The sequence below is a fragment of the Daucus carota genome, chromosome 6 (assembly GCF_001625215.2).
Source record: "Daucus carota subsp. sativus chromosome 6, DH1 v3.0, whole genome shotgun sequence".
Taxonomy (NCBI): domain Eukaryota; kingdom Viridiplantae; phylum Streptophyta; class Magnoliopsida; order Apiales; family Apiaceae; genus Daucus; species Daucus carota.
The window spans coordinates 24,285,977-24,302,154 of NC_030386.2; the positions used below are offsets into that span (position 1 = coordinate 24,285,977).

Sequence of the window (16,178 nt, forward strand, 5' to 3'; positions counted from 1 at the left end):
TTTAACTCGCAGCAGTTCAATATCAAAAAGGAATTATATTTCAGTCCGTAAGCACACAACCTCAAGGTCAAAGCAAAAGTATAATATCTAAAAAAAACTAACTGAACCAACTAGATTCATATATTTTCCCAAGTCAATCATTAGTTATCAAAGTTTTTTTCTCTATAAGCAATAACTGGACTTTAATAAAGCTCCCAAGAATCAAATACAACTGGGATTATGTAAAATATCTCTAGATTACAAAGAAGAGGCTCAAAGGGAGACATAAAAATAAAATATCCAGACCTTACAAAGAAATGAAGAATGGCCAAATAAGAGGCTTGTAGCAGCAAAATTTGTCAAGTAAATGGATAAAAAAACACTAAAATTTAACATGGATTTAGTATAAAGACTGAAAGCTACTACCGAGCCCAGTTGTTCCTACTAGAGCCTCAGCGGAGGCCATAACAAGCACACAGATTTCAATACAAAACATTTCAAATAAAAAATAAGATGATATTTACAGTGGTCAATTTGTGTGACATGCAGATTTTTAAGACATACATACAGCCACCAAGAGGATTTGCAGTCGAGTACTAGCGCCATGTTCCATTTAATCCAATGTGCTGATTTTCTTCTTCTTTTTCCTAGACGCGAAGGCACTGGGACCGATTTCTATGGACAATCTTTTCATCCTGATAATTAAATGGGCATCAACAATGTCAATGTACATCCTACTTATTCATGAGAAAATTAACAAAGATAAAAATCGAATTTAAAACATACTTGTCGGGCAGCTCTTTCAAATCTTCATTTTCTGCTTCTGCACGTCCTGAAATATGCAAATGTCAACAAAGTCTTGACAACCGGACCTAAATAGACCATTATATGCAAGTGGACCTAGGATGCAAGATAGTATGATACTCGGGTGAATAACCTCAATTTTCAAACTCAGTCCAAGCACAAACACTAATATTTTCAATTACCTCACATGCACATACAGGTTAATCTTGCACATTTACAATATCATTTACAGTTGAGACTGACACCTATGGTTTTGGCCTGGGGACTGATCTAAAATCTAATTCAACAAGACCATCTCATAGCCTTTTACAGCAGCCCTTAGGTACCTTCTGACCAGGTGCCGGATGCTTTACTACGCAAAGAGCATCATGATTGAATTGGGTTCAATAGTGTCAACTGATGGAGCACCCTAGAAACTAGTGCTGCGAACAAGTGTAGCAGCAGTTTCACAGGGATCCCTTTTTGTCTAAACTAAAGGCAGACATAATGCACAGCGATCAACCTCCCAACAGACATTATGAACAGTGATCCATCATCAAATACAAGGGTCAAATTGTATTACCCAAGGACTGTACGTTTATTCAAACAATCCTCAAAGGATAGTACGATTCCGCTGAAAGGGGTCATGATGGAGCATTAAAAACCTATCAGAGAACTGCAACGGAGTGGTTTTGAATGAGAAGGGGAATCACTTCATAGTTCTTACATACAATCCTGTGTAGTGTGTCAAGAAAACAGAACCTTAACTTTGAAACCAGCTGGACTATTACAACCACTCCCGATAACTACTACTACTCACATCTAAGATACAATTTCCTTGATTCTATTGAAGGACTGCCGATGTCACAGGGTATTGATACAATATTGGTAGTGGTCGATCATTGTAAGAAATATGGACGCTTTATTGGGAAGAAACACCCTTTAAATGCTCAGTCAACAGTTGAAGTGTTCGTTCAAGAGATGCTGCGACTACATGCTTTCCACTTTTCAGTTGTCCCGGATAGATACAGAACTTTTCTTAGCTTGTTTAGGCAAGAAACTTTTAAACTCCAGGGAACTCATTTGAATCATGGAACGGCACTCAGAGTTAGAGGGCCAACAGAGGTTTTGAATAAAACTTTAGACAGATATTTATGGTAGTCATCAATGGACAACCAAATCATGGGAGCCTTGGTTAGCGTGGCAGATTACAGCTGTATACGGCTAAACACGCCTCTACACTTTATGCCTCTAATTAAGGCTATTGTTACTCAGCAAAGATGAAATTCCAGGAAGACAAAAAAAGGAGCTGGAATTCAACGTTAGGGATTGGATAAATTTAAGGCTCCAACCCTACAGACAACAATCTTTGACTAGGAGACCATCTGAAAAGCTCTCACCACATTTTTATGGCCCATTTGAAGTCACTCAACAAAATGGGAAGGTGGCACACCGATTGCAGCATCAGGAAACATCAAAGATATATCCTGTGTATCACGTGTCACAACTTAAGAAAGCAATAGGGAATGTATGTGCCAACAATTCCCGCAGCTATTTCATTTCAGAGAAGTTAGTTTTTTCTGCACAACCCGAAAGTATACTGGGAGTTTGTAGTGCCAAGAGAGACACTCTGCTGCTACTGAGGTACGAGTTAAATAAATTGGGATGCAGCAATATGAAACCACATGGGAGGAGTACAAAGATCACCATTTTCCAGATTTAAACTTTGACAAAAAAGTGGCTCTCCTGAAGAAACCAAGAGCAACAACTGATGAAATTCACATACACACGGAGAAATGGAGCCAGGGGAAAATGAAATAAGTAAAGGGTTATTTGGATCTTATGTGAAAGAAGGGCAAAGAGGAAATTACATGAGCAAAGTGAAGGGAATATAGGCGAACAAAACAAGGCTACAGGGAGAAGTGACAGCTAACAGCTTCAAGGGTTTTTTAGTCTCTACATAGTTTAAAAACCGAAAATAATTTAGAATCATAATGGAAAATAGTGTACCACCCATAGAGGTTTCTTCATGAAAAAATTTCAAGTCCAGAAGAGGAGCTCAAGACCCTGGTGGGAGGATAATATATATAGTCAGAGGTTGAGATCTCAGGAACCCAAGATAAAAGGCTCGTGACCTCGTGTGGTATCTGTTTCCATGCACACATATGTATATACTTATAAAGGTCATGACTAAAAAGGTGGGTAACAATTTGAAGCAATTGATCTCTTTAAACCTTCCAGATCAATTTACAGAGGACATAACTCAATCCATAGGATTCGGTCCTACTTGCCACTGCTACTTTAATGTTAAATGACTAGTGGTGTTCATATATATGATATTATTTGTGTTAATGATGTACACTAATCAAATCATTTTTATATTATTTAGTGTTATGACAAAAAAAAAAAAAAATTGTTTTACCATGGGAACCAGTAAATCATCAACATTAGCTTGTTACTAAAATTATGGTCTCATTTTTTCAGAACTGAAACATTTTACCTCATCTTATACAGTAATAGAAAAAATGAATCAACAAGTTCATTGCACAAAAAATATAAATAAATTTTTGGAAAATATCATGTACCTGCTCTCCTAAGACCATCTGCTTTTGTTATTACATGCAAATCAGAACCTCGTCGATCAACTCTGTGAATTTCCTGACATTCACGTGAAGGCATCCAGAAGTCATCTTCAGTATCACTGTCTTTATCAGACATATTTCTCGCCTTAGAGATAATTTCCTTTATTTGTTCTTCATTTAGTTGGTTTTTCTTTTTCACGTCTTTCAAGCTTTTCTGATTTTTCTTTGCATCTTTATCTGGATTCTTCTGAGTCTGGTCTTGGGTTCTTCCCTTCAGTGTTCGCTTTATGGCCTCTTCTTTCTCTATTTAACAGAGTACTCTATGTATAAGGGAAAACGGCGGTTATCATTTAAATACTAAGCAAACCACAAATTATAAAAGGAAAAAAATAACTTCAGATTCAATATTAAACTATAACTACTGACATGTCTACAGTAAAATCATGTCAATTTGGAAAACAACGAATGAAAAGACTAGAGTGAGGACAAACCTAACGTATTCAGAAAACGTTTCCCTGTGATATGCTTCCATATATGCTCCTCGGTTTTATTGACTGTTAGTCCTGTCAGCTTACATATCAACTTCTTGCTAGAACGACAAAAGGAATATTTAAAATTTATATCAGCACGATATTCAAAAACATTTTTACTAAGCTTCCACTATCTTAGTTATACATCCTAGCAATCAATATTCAATTCTCAACACACTCCAACTAGCATTGGCAGCAATGAAAGTCATGATGTTGATATATTTGACTCACTATTAACGAAAGACATTTTAATACCAAATTAATAACGGGGGTGTATTCAATTGAGATTTTAAAGGTTTTTTTTTCATTCATGAAAACTGAGGGTTGGGATTGTTCAAAATCCATTAAAATCTTGGGGCATTCAATTGGGATTTTAAATTATGCTACAAAATATGGTGATATTCAATTAGGATTTTAAATTATGCTTAAAAATCCGAGGGTTCTGGCAAAAAAAAATCCGAGGGTATTCAATTGGGATTGTTTAAAATCCATTAAAATCTGATGGTATTCAAATGCTAATGGGTTTTTTGGATTTCATAAAATGATAGATTTTGTGAGATTGCTCGGTGTATTTTAAGTTTTTTGAAATCCCACCAAAATTCATGAGATTTTGAAGCATTGTACTTAAATCTTAAAGAATCCATATCAACTCTGCGACTTTTATCAAGAATCCACACAAAATCAAAATCACATACAATCAATTAAAATCGAGACATTAAAAACAATCCATTCAAATCCCAGTTGAATACACCCCCAAAGATTGATGATATGATCGACCGTATTACTATTACAAATGGCACAAAAAGTGTTTAGTCCTGGGACCTTGCTACCCTAATGTTGTATTGTAATTAATTTATATTTCCAATGTGCAAAATCTAAATATCAATCACTATTTGAGTTTGTTTTCCGAAGATTAGGATTATGTTCATGTTTAATATATTGTTTCTGAATTAATTACGAATACGTGCAGTGACGGAACCAGGATTACGAAAACAGAAATAGAAAATACCGAGACAGAGGGTCCTGGCGAAAGACATTGAGAGGGGGTTTATTGAGTGACAAGGCGGAGTCGATTAGACCCAAACGGCAATGTTTGCTCCGGCTGTATGATTCTCTGCAAGACCCGACTAATTCGTGACCCGTTTCCAAGCATTTGAAGCGCCCGTTTTGAAGCTCCACGAAAGTGGGCCAACCCAAGAGCAGCTCACCCCCTCCTTCCTTTTTGCTACCACTTTCTTCCCCTTCCTCCATTATAACAGCCTCCCCGTCTCTGCGTCTCAGAGTACCGTGGTTTTCAAACGAGAGAGATGATCTCAGAGTAGGATTAGCCCATGCGGCCGATCCAATATCAAGGAGGCCCAAACTAATTACTCCCTCCGTCCCGCTCAATAGTATACATTTGGGGGACGGGGGCGCGGCACGGAATTTAATGCTTCAATATAGTATAATTCTATAAATTATTTTTAAAATTTTCTTTTTCTGTATAAAAGTATAACATTTATACTTTTATACAAAAAATGAAAATTTTAAAAATAAGTTGTAGAACTATGTTTTATAAGTGTCTTAAAAAGCGTGTCGAGCAGTGAAAAAGAAACGTATACAATTGACCGGGACAGAGGGAGTAGAGTGTTAAAACTGTTTTTATCTTGTTAATAATACTAGCCTTTAACCGTGCTAAGCACGGGCGGTATATAGTTCGTAATTTATTATTTATAATTTAAATTTTAACATCATTTTATTAGTATTTTAATATTAATAGATTGCATTTAATTAAATTATATTATTCGACTGACTATATTCTCTCCCCATTACTTGAAAATGGACAAACCCTACCAAATATATATATATATATATATATATATATATATATATAATACATTTAATCCGATTTTAGTACATGTAGATTTAAAAATTAAAAAAAATCAGAAAATTCAATTTTTTTCCAAACATAGACGATCTTGTAATACATTTGAAAGATTCAGTAATCTAATCAATCGAATTTCAACATAATTATGTAATGTTGATTTTTTTGACAACAAAAAATTTTAATATTAGAATTAGAAAGGGTTATGTAATGTGTGGTATTTATATTGATATGGAACACGTTAAAGTTAAAAAGAGTTATATAAAGCTTCTTGTTAAAAAAAGATATTCAAAATTATTATTTATAATTTTATTTATAACATCATTATAATTTTTTAATGAAATATTATATGATAAGATATTGTTAGGAGTGTTTTTAATATTTGAAACTGTTTAACAATGTAAGATTAATAGACTCCACATTTGTAGACTTGTAGTACCAAAAGGAGAGTACCAAACCAAAAAATATAACTAAAACTTAGGACTACAAATTATACCCATGTTGACTTATTATAGTATACTAGCTTATAACCCGTGCAAAACACGGGCGGTATAATATTTGTTATTTTACCGTATATATTTTAAATTTAATTAATATTACTGTGAAAATAATATTATGATAGAATAATGTTATTAAATAAATTTTTTTTAACGGCTGAATAATTCTTAATAGATTTTTTTTACCGAATGAATTATTAATAGTTAGGTCCGTCAAATGACTAATTAAAATTAGTTCGAATATTTTTTATTTAATGAAAATGTTAAAAATTAATAATTTAATATAGAACATATTATAAGTTAAATAGACACGTAAACCCAAATACCGACACATCATAATAACATAATTTTTAATTGTTGGTTTAATAGATAATGAAAAGTATATCATAACATGTTACAAATTAAGGAGGTCTGTGGGTCGAATATCAACCGGATCACCAAACTCGACCAAGCTTTAATTATATAATAATAATATACATTATAGTATAGATTTATAATATTACTTTTAAACTGAGATCATTAGAGTATTTAAAAATAATGCTAATATATTTTAGTGGAAAAGTATCACCGGTTTATTATTAATTATATATAATAATATTATATTTTTGTAAATATGTCGCCTGCTCTGTTCTAGAACTCGGTGATTAATAACGATTAATCATCGATTAATCCTTATTCCGTAACTCGCCGAACTGATTAAATATCTGATTATTCTATTAATCATTCGATTAATCTCTGATCAATAAAATCAATCCTTGATTAATCCTTGTTCGGTGTCTTTACCGATTAAATCTGATTTTCGCTTTTTACAACACTGGTCACTTGTGGATCGTATTTTTTAGTTCGAAAATCTAAAAAATATAGTGTGTTTTAGTTAAAAAGGTAATTACTATGTTGCTTAATGTTATTTTAAGATTGAGTTTTTTAGTATAAAACATAAAAGAAATAATATATTTCAGTTAAAAAGAATAATTAGTTATATAGATAGGCACGTATTTAGGCCCAGTACCAAACTTCTGATTTCCGACTTTAATAGTATAGTATAGATTATAATAATATTTTTTTTACATGTATGTTGCATGTGTTATTTTTTAGAAAATCGGTTTTTTAGTTAACTATCCGAAAAAGATAACGTGTTTTAGTTAAAAAGGTTAGTTGCTATGTTGTCTAATATTATTTTTAGAATTTTGAGTCTTTTTAGTTAGAATATATAAAAAAGATAATTGTTTATAGTTAAAAAAGAAAATTGATTATATAAAAAGCCCATAATTCGGCCCAATACCGACCAACCAAACTTTTAATAATTGATTATATAAAAAGCCCATGATTCGGCCCAAGTACCGACCGACCAAACTTTTAATGTTTCGGATTTAATAATACTAACCTTTAACCCGTGCGAAGCACGGGCGGGTATATAGTTCGTAATTTATTATTTATAATTTAAATTTTAACATCATTTTATTAGTATTTTAGTATTAATGGATTGAATTTTAATTATATTATATTATTCAGTAGACTATATTTTCTCCCGATTACTTAAAAATGGACAAACCCTAATATATATATATATATATATATATATATATATATATATATATTAGGATTGTAGTACATTTAATCCGAATTTAGTACACGTAGATTTAAAAATAAAAAAATCAGAAAATTCTAATCTTTTTAAAACATAGCCGATCGTGTAATACCTTTGAAAAATTCAAACATAGTCGATCGTGTAATACCTTTAAAAGATTCTGTAATCTAATCAATCGAATTTCAACATAATTTTGTAATCTTGGTTTTTTTGACAACAATAACTTTTAAGATTAAAGTTAGAAAGGGTTATGTAATAGTTTTATTGAAATAGAACACGTTAAAGTTAAAAAGAGTTATATGAAGGTTTTTGTTAAAAAAAGATATTCAAAATTGTATATTTATAATTTTATTTATAACATCATTATAATTTTTTTAATGAAATATTATATGATAATGTATTGTTAGGAGTGTTTTTAGTATTTGAAACTGTTTATAATACTAATAGGCTCCACATTTGTAGTCTTTTAGTACCAAAAGGAGAGTACCAAACCAAAAAATATAACTAAAACCTTGGACTACAAATTATACCCATGTTGGCTTATTATAGTATAGTATAGATATATATAGTATAGATAGTATAGATACTGGTATCTGATTTAATTCAATGACTACTTATGATTGAATCCAAATTCACTTTAGATAATTCAAAATTCCTTATTAGGATATATATAAAATGAATTAACGTGCATTTTCTATAGTTGGGAACCAAAATTAAACCAGAACAACAATAATAAATCAGGTTATTACAAGAGTGGTTTGATTTCAGGTAATTTAGTTTTATTTTTTCCTTAAGTGAGAGTATATGTTTACTTTTCGTAAAAATAGTTTATCATCTAATGAAAAATTGACCCCTAATTTCACTTATTAACATTATATTTGTAGTATTTTTAATATTAAGTGAAAACTTTATTTTTTAATAACATTGATCGGAGTTCAGATAACGTGGCGGTATTTCGTGTAATGTTTTGTGATTAAAAGAATAAGATTGTGTAGTATTTTTCCGGGATTAAAAAAAAGGACGCTATTTCGTGCAGTGTTTGCGTTTTGCTGGGGTTAGAAGAACAAAATGCTACACGTAGAGTCTTATCTCAAAATTGAAAAATGATAGATCATCCGATGTTAATGGTAGACCAGAACATTTTTTCCAACTTTGTTATTTTGAACATTACTTGTGTGTTCCAGCGGAAAAATGACCGATTTTTATCATCCAGGCTGCATAGAACAAACAAAGTATAGGATGACAGGTTCAACCATTATTACGGGCTAAAAAGTGTTAGCCATCCCGGCATTTCTGTTGTTATCACTCAATGAAGTTCACTTTACATATCACGAATCGTGATATGTAAAGTGATTCACGATTACATATGTCTTTCCAAACTTTCAAAACAAACTTGCTTCTTAAACAAGATGTGTGCATGAACTCTCTTAACTTGTAACAAAATCCAGTAAAGACAATCAAACTTTTCGTCTCTCCTGAATCTCTCCTTTGCTGCAGCAAAAAAGAGCATCAAGCCAGACTAGATTTTGGCATTACATTGGCACCACAAGACTCTCATGCACACAATCAATAATGCTGCATTTCTTTTTCTTTTTGTCTTTTACATTTCCTGCATGGTCATAGTTATCTCTTGGTGTATAAATAATCATCTTGGGCTACTTAACTAAACCATATTTACTAGTTACTACTCACTAACCATTCCTCAGAAAATGGACTCACTTGTGTTCACTAAGCTTTTCATTTTACTTGCACTGAGTGCTAGTGTTGTGGCGACAGGAAAGGGTTCGAAACCTTGTGTCTTTCCTGCAATATACAACTTCGGTGACTCCAATTCGGATACTGGTGGCATTTCTGCAGCATTTATGCCAGTTCCAGCTCCTAATGGCCAGGATTTCTTCCACAAACCTGCTGGTCGCGTTGGTGATGGACGTCTCATTGTGGACTTCATCGGTTAGTACTACAGTCATGGACCTCGTTTAAAACTTGTACTATGACTAATTAGTTTTATTGAGAAAATAATATGAGTTTGTTGCAGCTGAACACTTGGGACTACCATACTTGAGTGCATACCTGGATTCACTGGACTCAAATTTTCGCCATGGGGCAAATTTTGCGACAGGAGGATCAACTATAAGGAGGCAGAATGAAACCATGTTTCAGAACGGCATAAGTCCATTCTCCCTAGATATCCAGACTCTGCACTTTGACCAATTTCAACTGCGAAGCAATGACCTGTACAGCCAAGGTCAGTATTCAGCATGCAAAATGAATTTTGTCATAATTTACTACATGAAAACGTTAATTTTTCATTAATTTGTTCATTTATATTTCTTAATGATACTTCAGCTAGAACAGAATCCAGGAGAAGTAGGTTACCGAGGCCTATTGACTTCTCGACGGCTCTCTACACATTTGATATAGGCCAAGATGATATAACTCATGGTTTAAGAAAGCTTGGTGCTCCACAGCTACGAACAGCGTTACCAGATATAGTAAATCAGCTTGCAACAGCAGTTACAGTAAGTTTATGCATCTTGTTTCTTCCTCTGATGCAATTCTTACACTGAATAATCCATTCTGACATTTGAATTTCCATCGCAGCATCTGTATCACCGAGGAGCAAGAACATTCTGGATACATAACACAGGTCCAATTGGTTGCTTACCTGTGAACAGTTTCTCTATTCGAAGTCCAAAGCCTGGCTTTGTCGATCAGTTTGGCTGTGTTAGGGGTCATAATGAATTGGCTATAGAATTCAATAGGCAACTCAAGGATAGAGTTACTAAGTTAAGGGCTGAACTTCCTCTTGCTGCTATAACTTACGTCGATGTTTATGCTGCCAAGTACAACTTAATAAGCAGCACAAAGGATCAAGGTACACAGTACATGTAATAAATAATTATTCAATGAGTGCTCTGACTCATTCTTTATGATCGTCTAAAGTACAGAATTAGATTCCTGATAGAAACACGAAGAAGATTTAAATTATTAAAATTCTGATTTAGTTCAACTATATACTCAACAATTTTTTTGTAACAGGATTTATGAATCCGTTAAAGATTTGCTGTGGGCGCCATGAAGGGAATGTTCACGTGTGGTGTGGACAGAGGACGATTATCAATGGGACTGAAGTTTATGGGGGTGCTTGTGCAGCGCCTTCAGCGCATGTTAGCTGGGATGGAATGCACTACACTCAGGCTGCAAATCATTGGATTGCTAATCAAATACTCAGTGGCTCCATGTCTGATCCACCAATTCCCATTTCTCAAGCATGTCACAGACATGCCCCTATGTAATCTTCAACAAATGTGTACTGTTGTTTGTACCAAGACCCCCAAACTTCCCAACCATATCATATGTATGAACAAATGTGATCCTGCTAGTAATGTTGATATAGCTCCGAGTGTGTAACTGCAGTACACGCTACTATCATATATGATGTGGTCGTTTGGCTAACCTTATTTTACAGCAATAAGGGCTTATTTTTGGAGAAAAGTACACAGGACTCTACTTTTTCTGAAATAAGCTCTTATTTTTTTGCTAAATAACGAATATAAAACACCTCCTTAACATTTATATCTAAAAAAACTATAACAATATGCATTTTTTTAAAAAAAAAAATAAGACCTTGAATTTGAAAAAAAAAAAATCCCAAAAACTCTTAAAATACTGCTTCTAGTACTTTAATGGTTTAGATAATTAGCGGCTAGTTGCTTTTTGTTCAAGGAGGTAACCGTGACACGTAATTTCATAGTTAGGATGCTAGGGGATTCTGTCTGAAAAAACTGAAGGGACGGAGATTTCAGCAACAAGATGACAACTCCAAAACTGCAATGCTCAAATTAGTTCTTTGCTCAACCCACCTGTTTTATTTTTTTTAATTTGTTAAAATAATCCAATAACTCTATAGACATAAAATGTGGCTACTTAAGTCTGTTGCAAGATGCCGTAGGTTAGAAACTAAACAGATTTTTAACTCAATATGATATTGATATTCAGTGTAGTGCAAATGAGGCTCCTTTTGAGGAACATAGTATTTTTTTTCAGGTCTGCCTGTTTTTTTCTTCACTGATAGACATATGTAACCTATGCTGAAACTTTTAAATTTCTATTCAAATACACTTCAGATGAATATTAAGAGTCGGTCTGCAGTGCTTGGCTCATATGGTAGCACTAATGCAGCTTTCCCATAAAATATTTTATGATAACGTTCATTGTTCATCCAAGACCCTGGAGAGAAAATGTAACAGAAAATGAGATACTATGTACTTTCTATATATCAGTTACAATAGTGTCCGTTTTCTTTTCTTTTAGTTTAAATTATATTAAAATAATATTATATAGTATTAGTAGTTCTTAGTTCAGGTATCCAGAATGTGCTGTCAATACAACGCATCTTTTGTCATCACTCCAAAGAATTATAAAGAAATTGTTCAAATTTCCACACATTCTTTCAAGTTACACAGGTATAATTACATAAAACTATAAGTAAACTGTAGGTTACTATTGTAAAAGCTAACAATGTTTAAATGAAAATGGAAGAATTATACTGCAGATTTAACAAATCACAGTGGAAAGGTCTGTATCTGAATACATTGCTATCATACTGCATTATAGATGCAGATAGTATGAAATTATGCAAGTGTTAATTTTTAGAGCACCTAAGGCAAGTCCAACAATGTCCTAGTACATCCCCAATATATATTATAAAATAAAGGATATCAGTATTTAGGATCAGTAATTTGTATGTCAACTCCAACAACAATAATCCCTATATTCATTCCTCATTCTTATAATAATGATATATTTGAACTAGTAAAGGGAAAATAGTGGAGACGAAAGATGTATGAAGATAAAATAGTGAGGACCAAGAGTATAGAAGGGGAAGCAAATGATTTTTTTTTCTTCTAAATAATGAACTAGGAGATGACCAGTGGTTACCTAAAAATAAGGCATGACTAGAAATTTGAGGCTAGGACACCATAGGAGCTGCATTTTATGTCACATTCCCTATATTTGAGCTTAGGAGCTTATTCAGGGAAGCTGTTGAACTTACTCTTAGGCAAGGGAACAACTTTTTCTGTTGTCGTGCTTTGTTCAGGGAGTATCCAGTCATGTCCCTTTTTTCACATCTTTTTCACTATCCAAATCATCTCAACTCCACAAGACAAGGCTTTTGTTGAAGATTAAACCAAATTCCAGGGACTCAGTTATATTGAGCAATCAATTAACTATATCAGTAAATTAGCCCCAAACAAACTTAGCTTATTGACTATCGAAAAACTCTTTAGTATTGGTAACTAAATTTACTTCAAGCATGGAGTGTTTGCGAATATTTATTTTTTCCAAATCAGCACATTTGGAAAATACCAGAACCATAAGTCTTGGTAAAGAAAATTTTACTGTTCCATATTTTCTATTCAGGGTGGTTATTTACTGAACTGTGTAACAAAATCAGTTAACATTGTACTCGGTTAAAAATTTAGAATAAGTACCAAGACAGATGATCCAACATACTTAAAGAGACTAAAATTGTATAGTTGTTGCCTGCCAGACACTCTGTAGTTATCGATAGTCAGGCCACAGATTTTGTAACTTTAACTGCTAAGCAACTTAAAAGCAAAAGGTTGTTTTTGCTTACGTTCACGACAACTCAAGTGTACAGTGTTATGACAGCTGAAAAGAAGTGACACGAAGTTAAATTCTGTTAACAAGCCTAATTATTACTATAATTTAAAGTAATTGTTAAAAATAACCTGAAAATGATATGATCACATGAAAAAAGCTAGCCAAACAAGGCCATCAATCAGGTCAAATTTATCAAATAATTCTATAATTAACATAAATGTTTAAATCTATAAGATTTACCAGCTAAAGGTACTAGTAGATCTTTGGCTACTATATATAAATGACAGAAGAATGTGTGCTTCCACAACGAAAATGTGGTTTCTCAGAATTTTGTTTGCGTTTATACTAGTTGTGCGAGTAAAGGGCGTGGTAAAAAATTCTCAAGACTGTAATATACCAGCCATATACAACTTTGGTGACTCAAACTCGGATACTGGTGGCAGTTCAGCTGCTTTCAGTCCAGCTGGCCCGCCCACGGGAGAAACATACTTCGGCATACCTACCGGTAGGGCCAGTGATGGCCGCCTTATCATAGACTTCATCGGTGAGATTCTCAATTTTTCTAATAAATATTTGTGATTTTTATAGTTCTCTATAAAAAAAAACCTCACAATTTTGTGATAATGTAGCTGAGAGTTTGGGGCTACCTTTCTTGAGTGCCTACTTAAATTCTATTAAGGCAAATTTCGAGTATGGGGCAAACTTTGCAACTGGAGGCGCAACCATCAGGCGTTTAAATGAGTCATGGTTCCAGCATGGAGTAAGCCCCTTTTCACTTGATGTCCAGGTGGAACAGTTTGATCAGTTTAAGACAAGAACAACTTACTTTTACACTCAAGGTTGCTTCAGATTTTAATATTTACAATATCTTTATCTACATTTATTGCAAATCATAGCATTATCTCAAGTGCTATCAATACACCACTCCTTATTAAATTTTATGATATTTTATGCTACATTTAATTTCAGCCAAAAATGAGTCAGATAAAAGCAATCTCCCTAATCCAGATGACTTCTCTAAAGCTCTCTACATTATTGATATCGGACAAAATGATCTCGGGGCTTGTTTTAGATCATTAACCAATCCCCAATGTATAGCCACCTTCCCAGACATAATACAGGACTTTGCTACAGCAGTCCAGGTAAGTTCTCTCTTAGGCACAGTGCAACACACATACACAATATAACTTTCTTGGTATATAAATGGTAACAAATGGAAATATTAAAACTTTCCAGAAACTGTATGATAAAGGGGCAAGAGCATTCTGGATTCATAACACAGGCCCTTTTGGCTGTTTGCCTATTTCCACTACAAATCACCCAAATCCAGAGCCGGGATACTTTGATGAAATTGGCTGTAGAAAAGATCAGAATGATGTTGCCATAGAATTCAATAAGCAGCTCAAAGATAAAATAATCCAACTAAGAACTGAGCTTTCAGATGCTGCATTGACACATGTAGATATGTATGCTGCCAAGCATCAGTTAATCAGCAATGCAAAGAATCAAGGTACTTGTCTCATCTCACCATGTGTTATTTATTTCTTTTATGCAGTTTTTTATGTGCAACATTACACTTGTTGCAGGAAGCCATATTCTTAAGAGTGGTTTAAGATGTTAACATTGTGCATTCTATCTTGTTTCTTAGCTTAAAAGTAAAAAAGCAGTATAAGGAAAGCAAATATTTTACTGCAGGATTCGAGGATGCATTAAGCTATTGCTGTGGATATCACAAAAATGGTGTTGACATCTGGTGTGGTAACACAGGAACTGTAAATGGTACAGTTGTAAGTGCTGATTCTTGTCCAGACCCTTCAAAAGTCATCAGCTGGGATGCAGTACACTACACTGACGCTGCAAATTATTGGATTGCTAATCACATTATAGATGGTTCATTTTCAGATCCTCCAGTCTCAATCAGCCAAGCATGTAGTAAAAGTATTAATATGTGACACTATCCTATATATAATCTAATAGCAATGTGTTTTCAAGAAATAGGAAAAGGAACTACCACTTATTTCATTTAAAAATTACATCTTGTTCGTAGTAATGACAATAAAGTCGGTTCTTGATCAGTATCCTTCGCATGTCATGCCATAACTTTCATGTGTTATCCACATTGACTCTGTTACAAATATAACCTGGTCTCTATTGACAGAATATTTCTATGTAGACTGTGAGGCTTACCTGATGAGGAATATTAGTATAGTAAGAAAGAGTGGAGTTCCATCATAAAGTTGGATCTAGTTATCTTTGCCATAATTGTTAGCAACTTTGAAAGCGCCATAAGAAGTACTCCTCCAAGCAATTTCTTTAGGCAGTTCACCTGTAAGCATCAGACACCAGTCAGAATAATTTAAATCCAGATATCTGTCCTTGCCATGCATAATCAAACTTTCATTAGTGCGAAATTAACAAAATTGTAAGTGTTAGCAACTTAGCATTTCAGAATAATGTTTTAAACAAAAAGCAAGATGGTGCTGGTGCAAACAATATTACACCAAGACATACTTCTGCATCAATTTATCTTGGGACAGCGGATTCGTTGAAGTATAAATCAGTCTGTTAAAATTTGGGCAATCAGATAACTGTATCAGCAAAAAAAGTAAATCAGACAACTGTATCAGCGAAAAAAGCAAGCAAGCTGGGCTTATAGCCTAGCGGATACCTCTGTAATCTTAGTAATAGAAGGTTGGTGGTAATAGCCTCGGTTAAAAAGAGTGTGTG

At 33.5% G+C, this 16,178-nt stretch overlaps 3 protein-coding genes across 4 annotated transcripts; 2 read left to right on the forward strand and 1 right to left on the reverse strand.

Moving 5' to 3' along the window:
* Positions 1-261: 261 nt before the first annotated feature.
* Positions 262-5,252, reverse strand: LOC108224853 (uncharacterized). 2 transcript variants are annotated; one of them, XM_017399590.2, is made up of 5 exons: positions 4,884-5,252; positions 3,836-3,933; positions 3,348-3,647; positions 766-811; positions 262-674 (listed from the first exon to the last, which is right to left on the reverse strand). In XM_017399590.2, exons 1-5 carry the CDS (start codon positions 5,123-5,125, stop codon positions 593-595), a joined length of 768 nt encoding a protein of 255 aa, XP_017255079.1. In that variant the 5' UTR covers positions 5,126-5,252; the 3' UTR covers positions 262-592. The 2 variants fall into 2 exon arrangements, with proteins under 2 accessions (XP_017255079.1, XP_063936509.1); XM_064080439.1 differs by having other exon boundaries at positions 3,836-3,907; positions 4,884-5,016.
* Positions 5,253-9,428: 4,176 nt separating this feature from the next.
* On the forward strand, positions 9,429-11,279 carry LOC108226647 (GDSL esterase/lipase At5g14450). The gene is made up of 5 exons (XM_017401638.2): positions 9,429-9,773; positions 9,859-10,068; positions 10,170-10,342; positions 10,425-10,698; positions 10,863-11,279. Exons 1-5 carry the CDS (start codon positions 9,533-9,535, stop codon positions 11,117-11,119), a joined length of 1,155 nt encoding a protein of 384 aa, XP_017257127.1. The 5' UTR covers positions 9,429-9,532; the 3' UTR covers positions 11,120-11,279.
* Positions 11,280-13,718: 2,439 nt separating this feature from the next.
* LOC108226118 (GDSL esterase/lipase At5g14450-like) lies at positions 13,719-15,526 on the forward strand. The gene is made up of 5 exons (XM_017401068.2): positions 13,719-13,995; positions 14,081-14,290; positions 14,421-14,593; positions 14,688-14,961; positions 15,147-15,526. Exons 1-5 carry the CDS (start codon positions 13,743-13,745, stop codon positions 15,401-15,403), a joined length of 1,167 nt encoding a protein of 388 aa, XP_017256557.2. The 5' UTR covers positions 13,719-13,742; the 3' UTR covers positions 15,404-15,526.
* Positions 15,527-16,178: the final 652 nt, after the last annotated feature.

Coding starts and splice junctions, on each gene's coding strand:
- LOC108224853 (XM_017399590.2), bottom strand. CDS start 5,125: ATGGAGGAAGGGGAAGAAAGTGGTAGCAAAAAGGAAGGAGGGGGTGAG. Junction 3,934..4,883: donor CGCCAGGACCCTCTGTCTCG/GTATTTTCTATT, acceptor TTGTCGTTCTAG/CAAGAAGTTGATATGTAAGC. Junction 675..765: donor TTGAAAGAGCTGCCCGACAA/GTATGTTTTAAA, acceptor TTTAATTATCAG/GATGAAAAGATTGTCCATAG.
- LOC108226647 (XM_017401638.2), top strand. CDS start 9,533: ATGGACTCACTTGTGTTCACTAAGCTTTTCATTTTACTTGCACTGAGT. Junction 9,774..9,858: donor TCTCATTGTGGACTTCATCG/GTTAGTACTACA, acceptor AGTTTGTTGCAG/CTGAACACTTGGGACTACCA. Junction 10,069..10,169: donor CAATGACCTGTACAGCCAAG/GTCAGTATTCAG, acceptor ATGATACTTCAG/CTAGAACAGAATCCAGGAGA.
- LOC108226118 (XM_017401068.2), top strand. CDS start 13,743: ATGTGTGCTTCCACAACGAAAATGTGGTTTCTCAGAATTTTGTTTGCG. Junction 13,996..14,080: donor CCTTATCATAGACTTCATCG/GTGAGATTCTCA, acceptor GTGATAATGTAG/CTGAGAGTTTGGGGCTACCT. Junction 14,962..15,146: donor CAGCAATGCAAAGAATCAAG/GTACTTGTCTCA, acceptor ATTTTACTGCAG/GATTCGAGGATGCATTAAGC.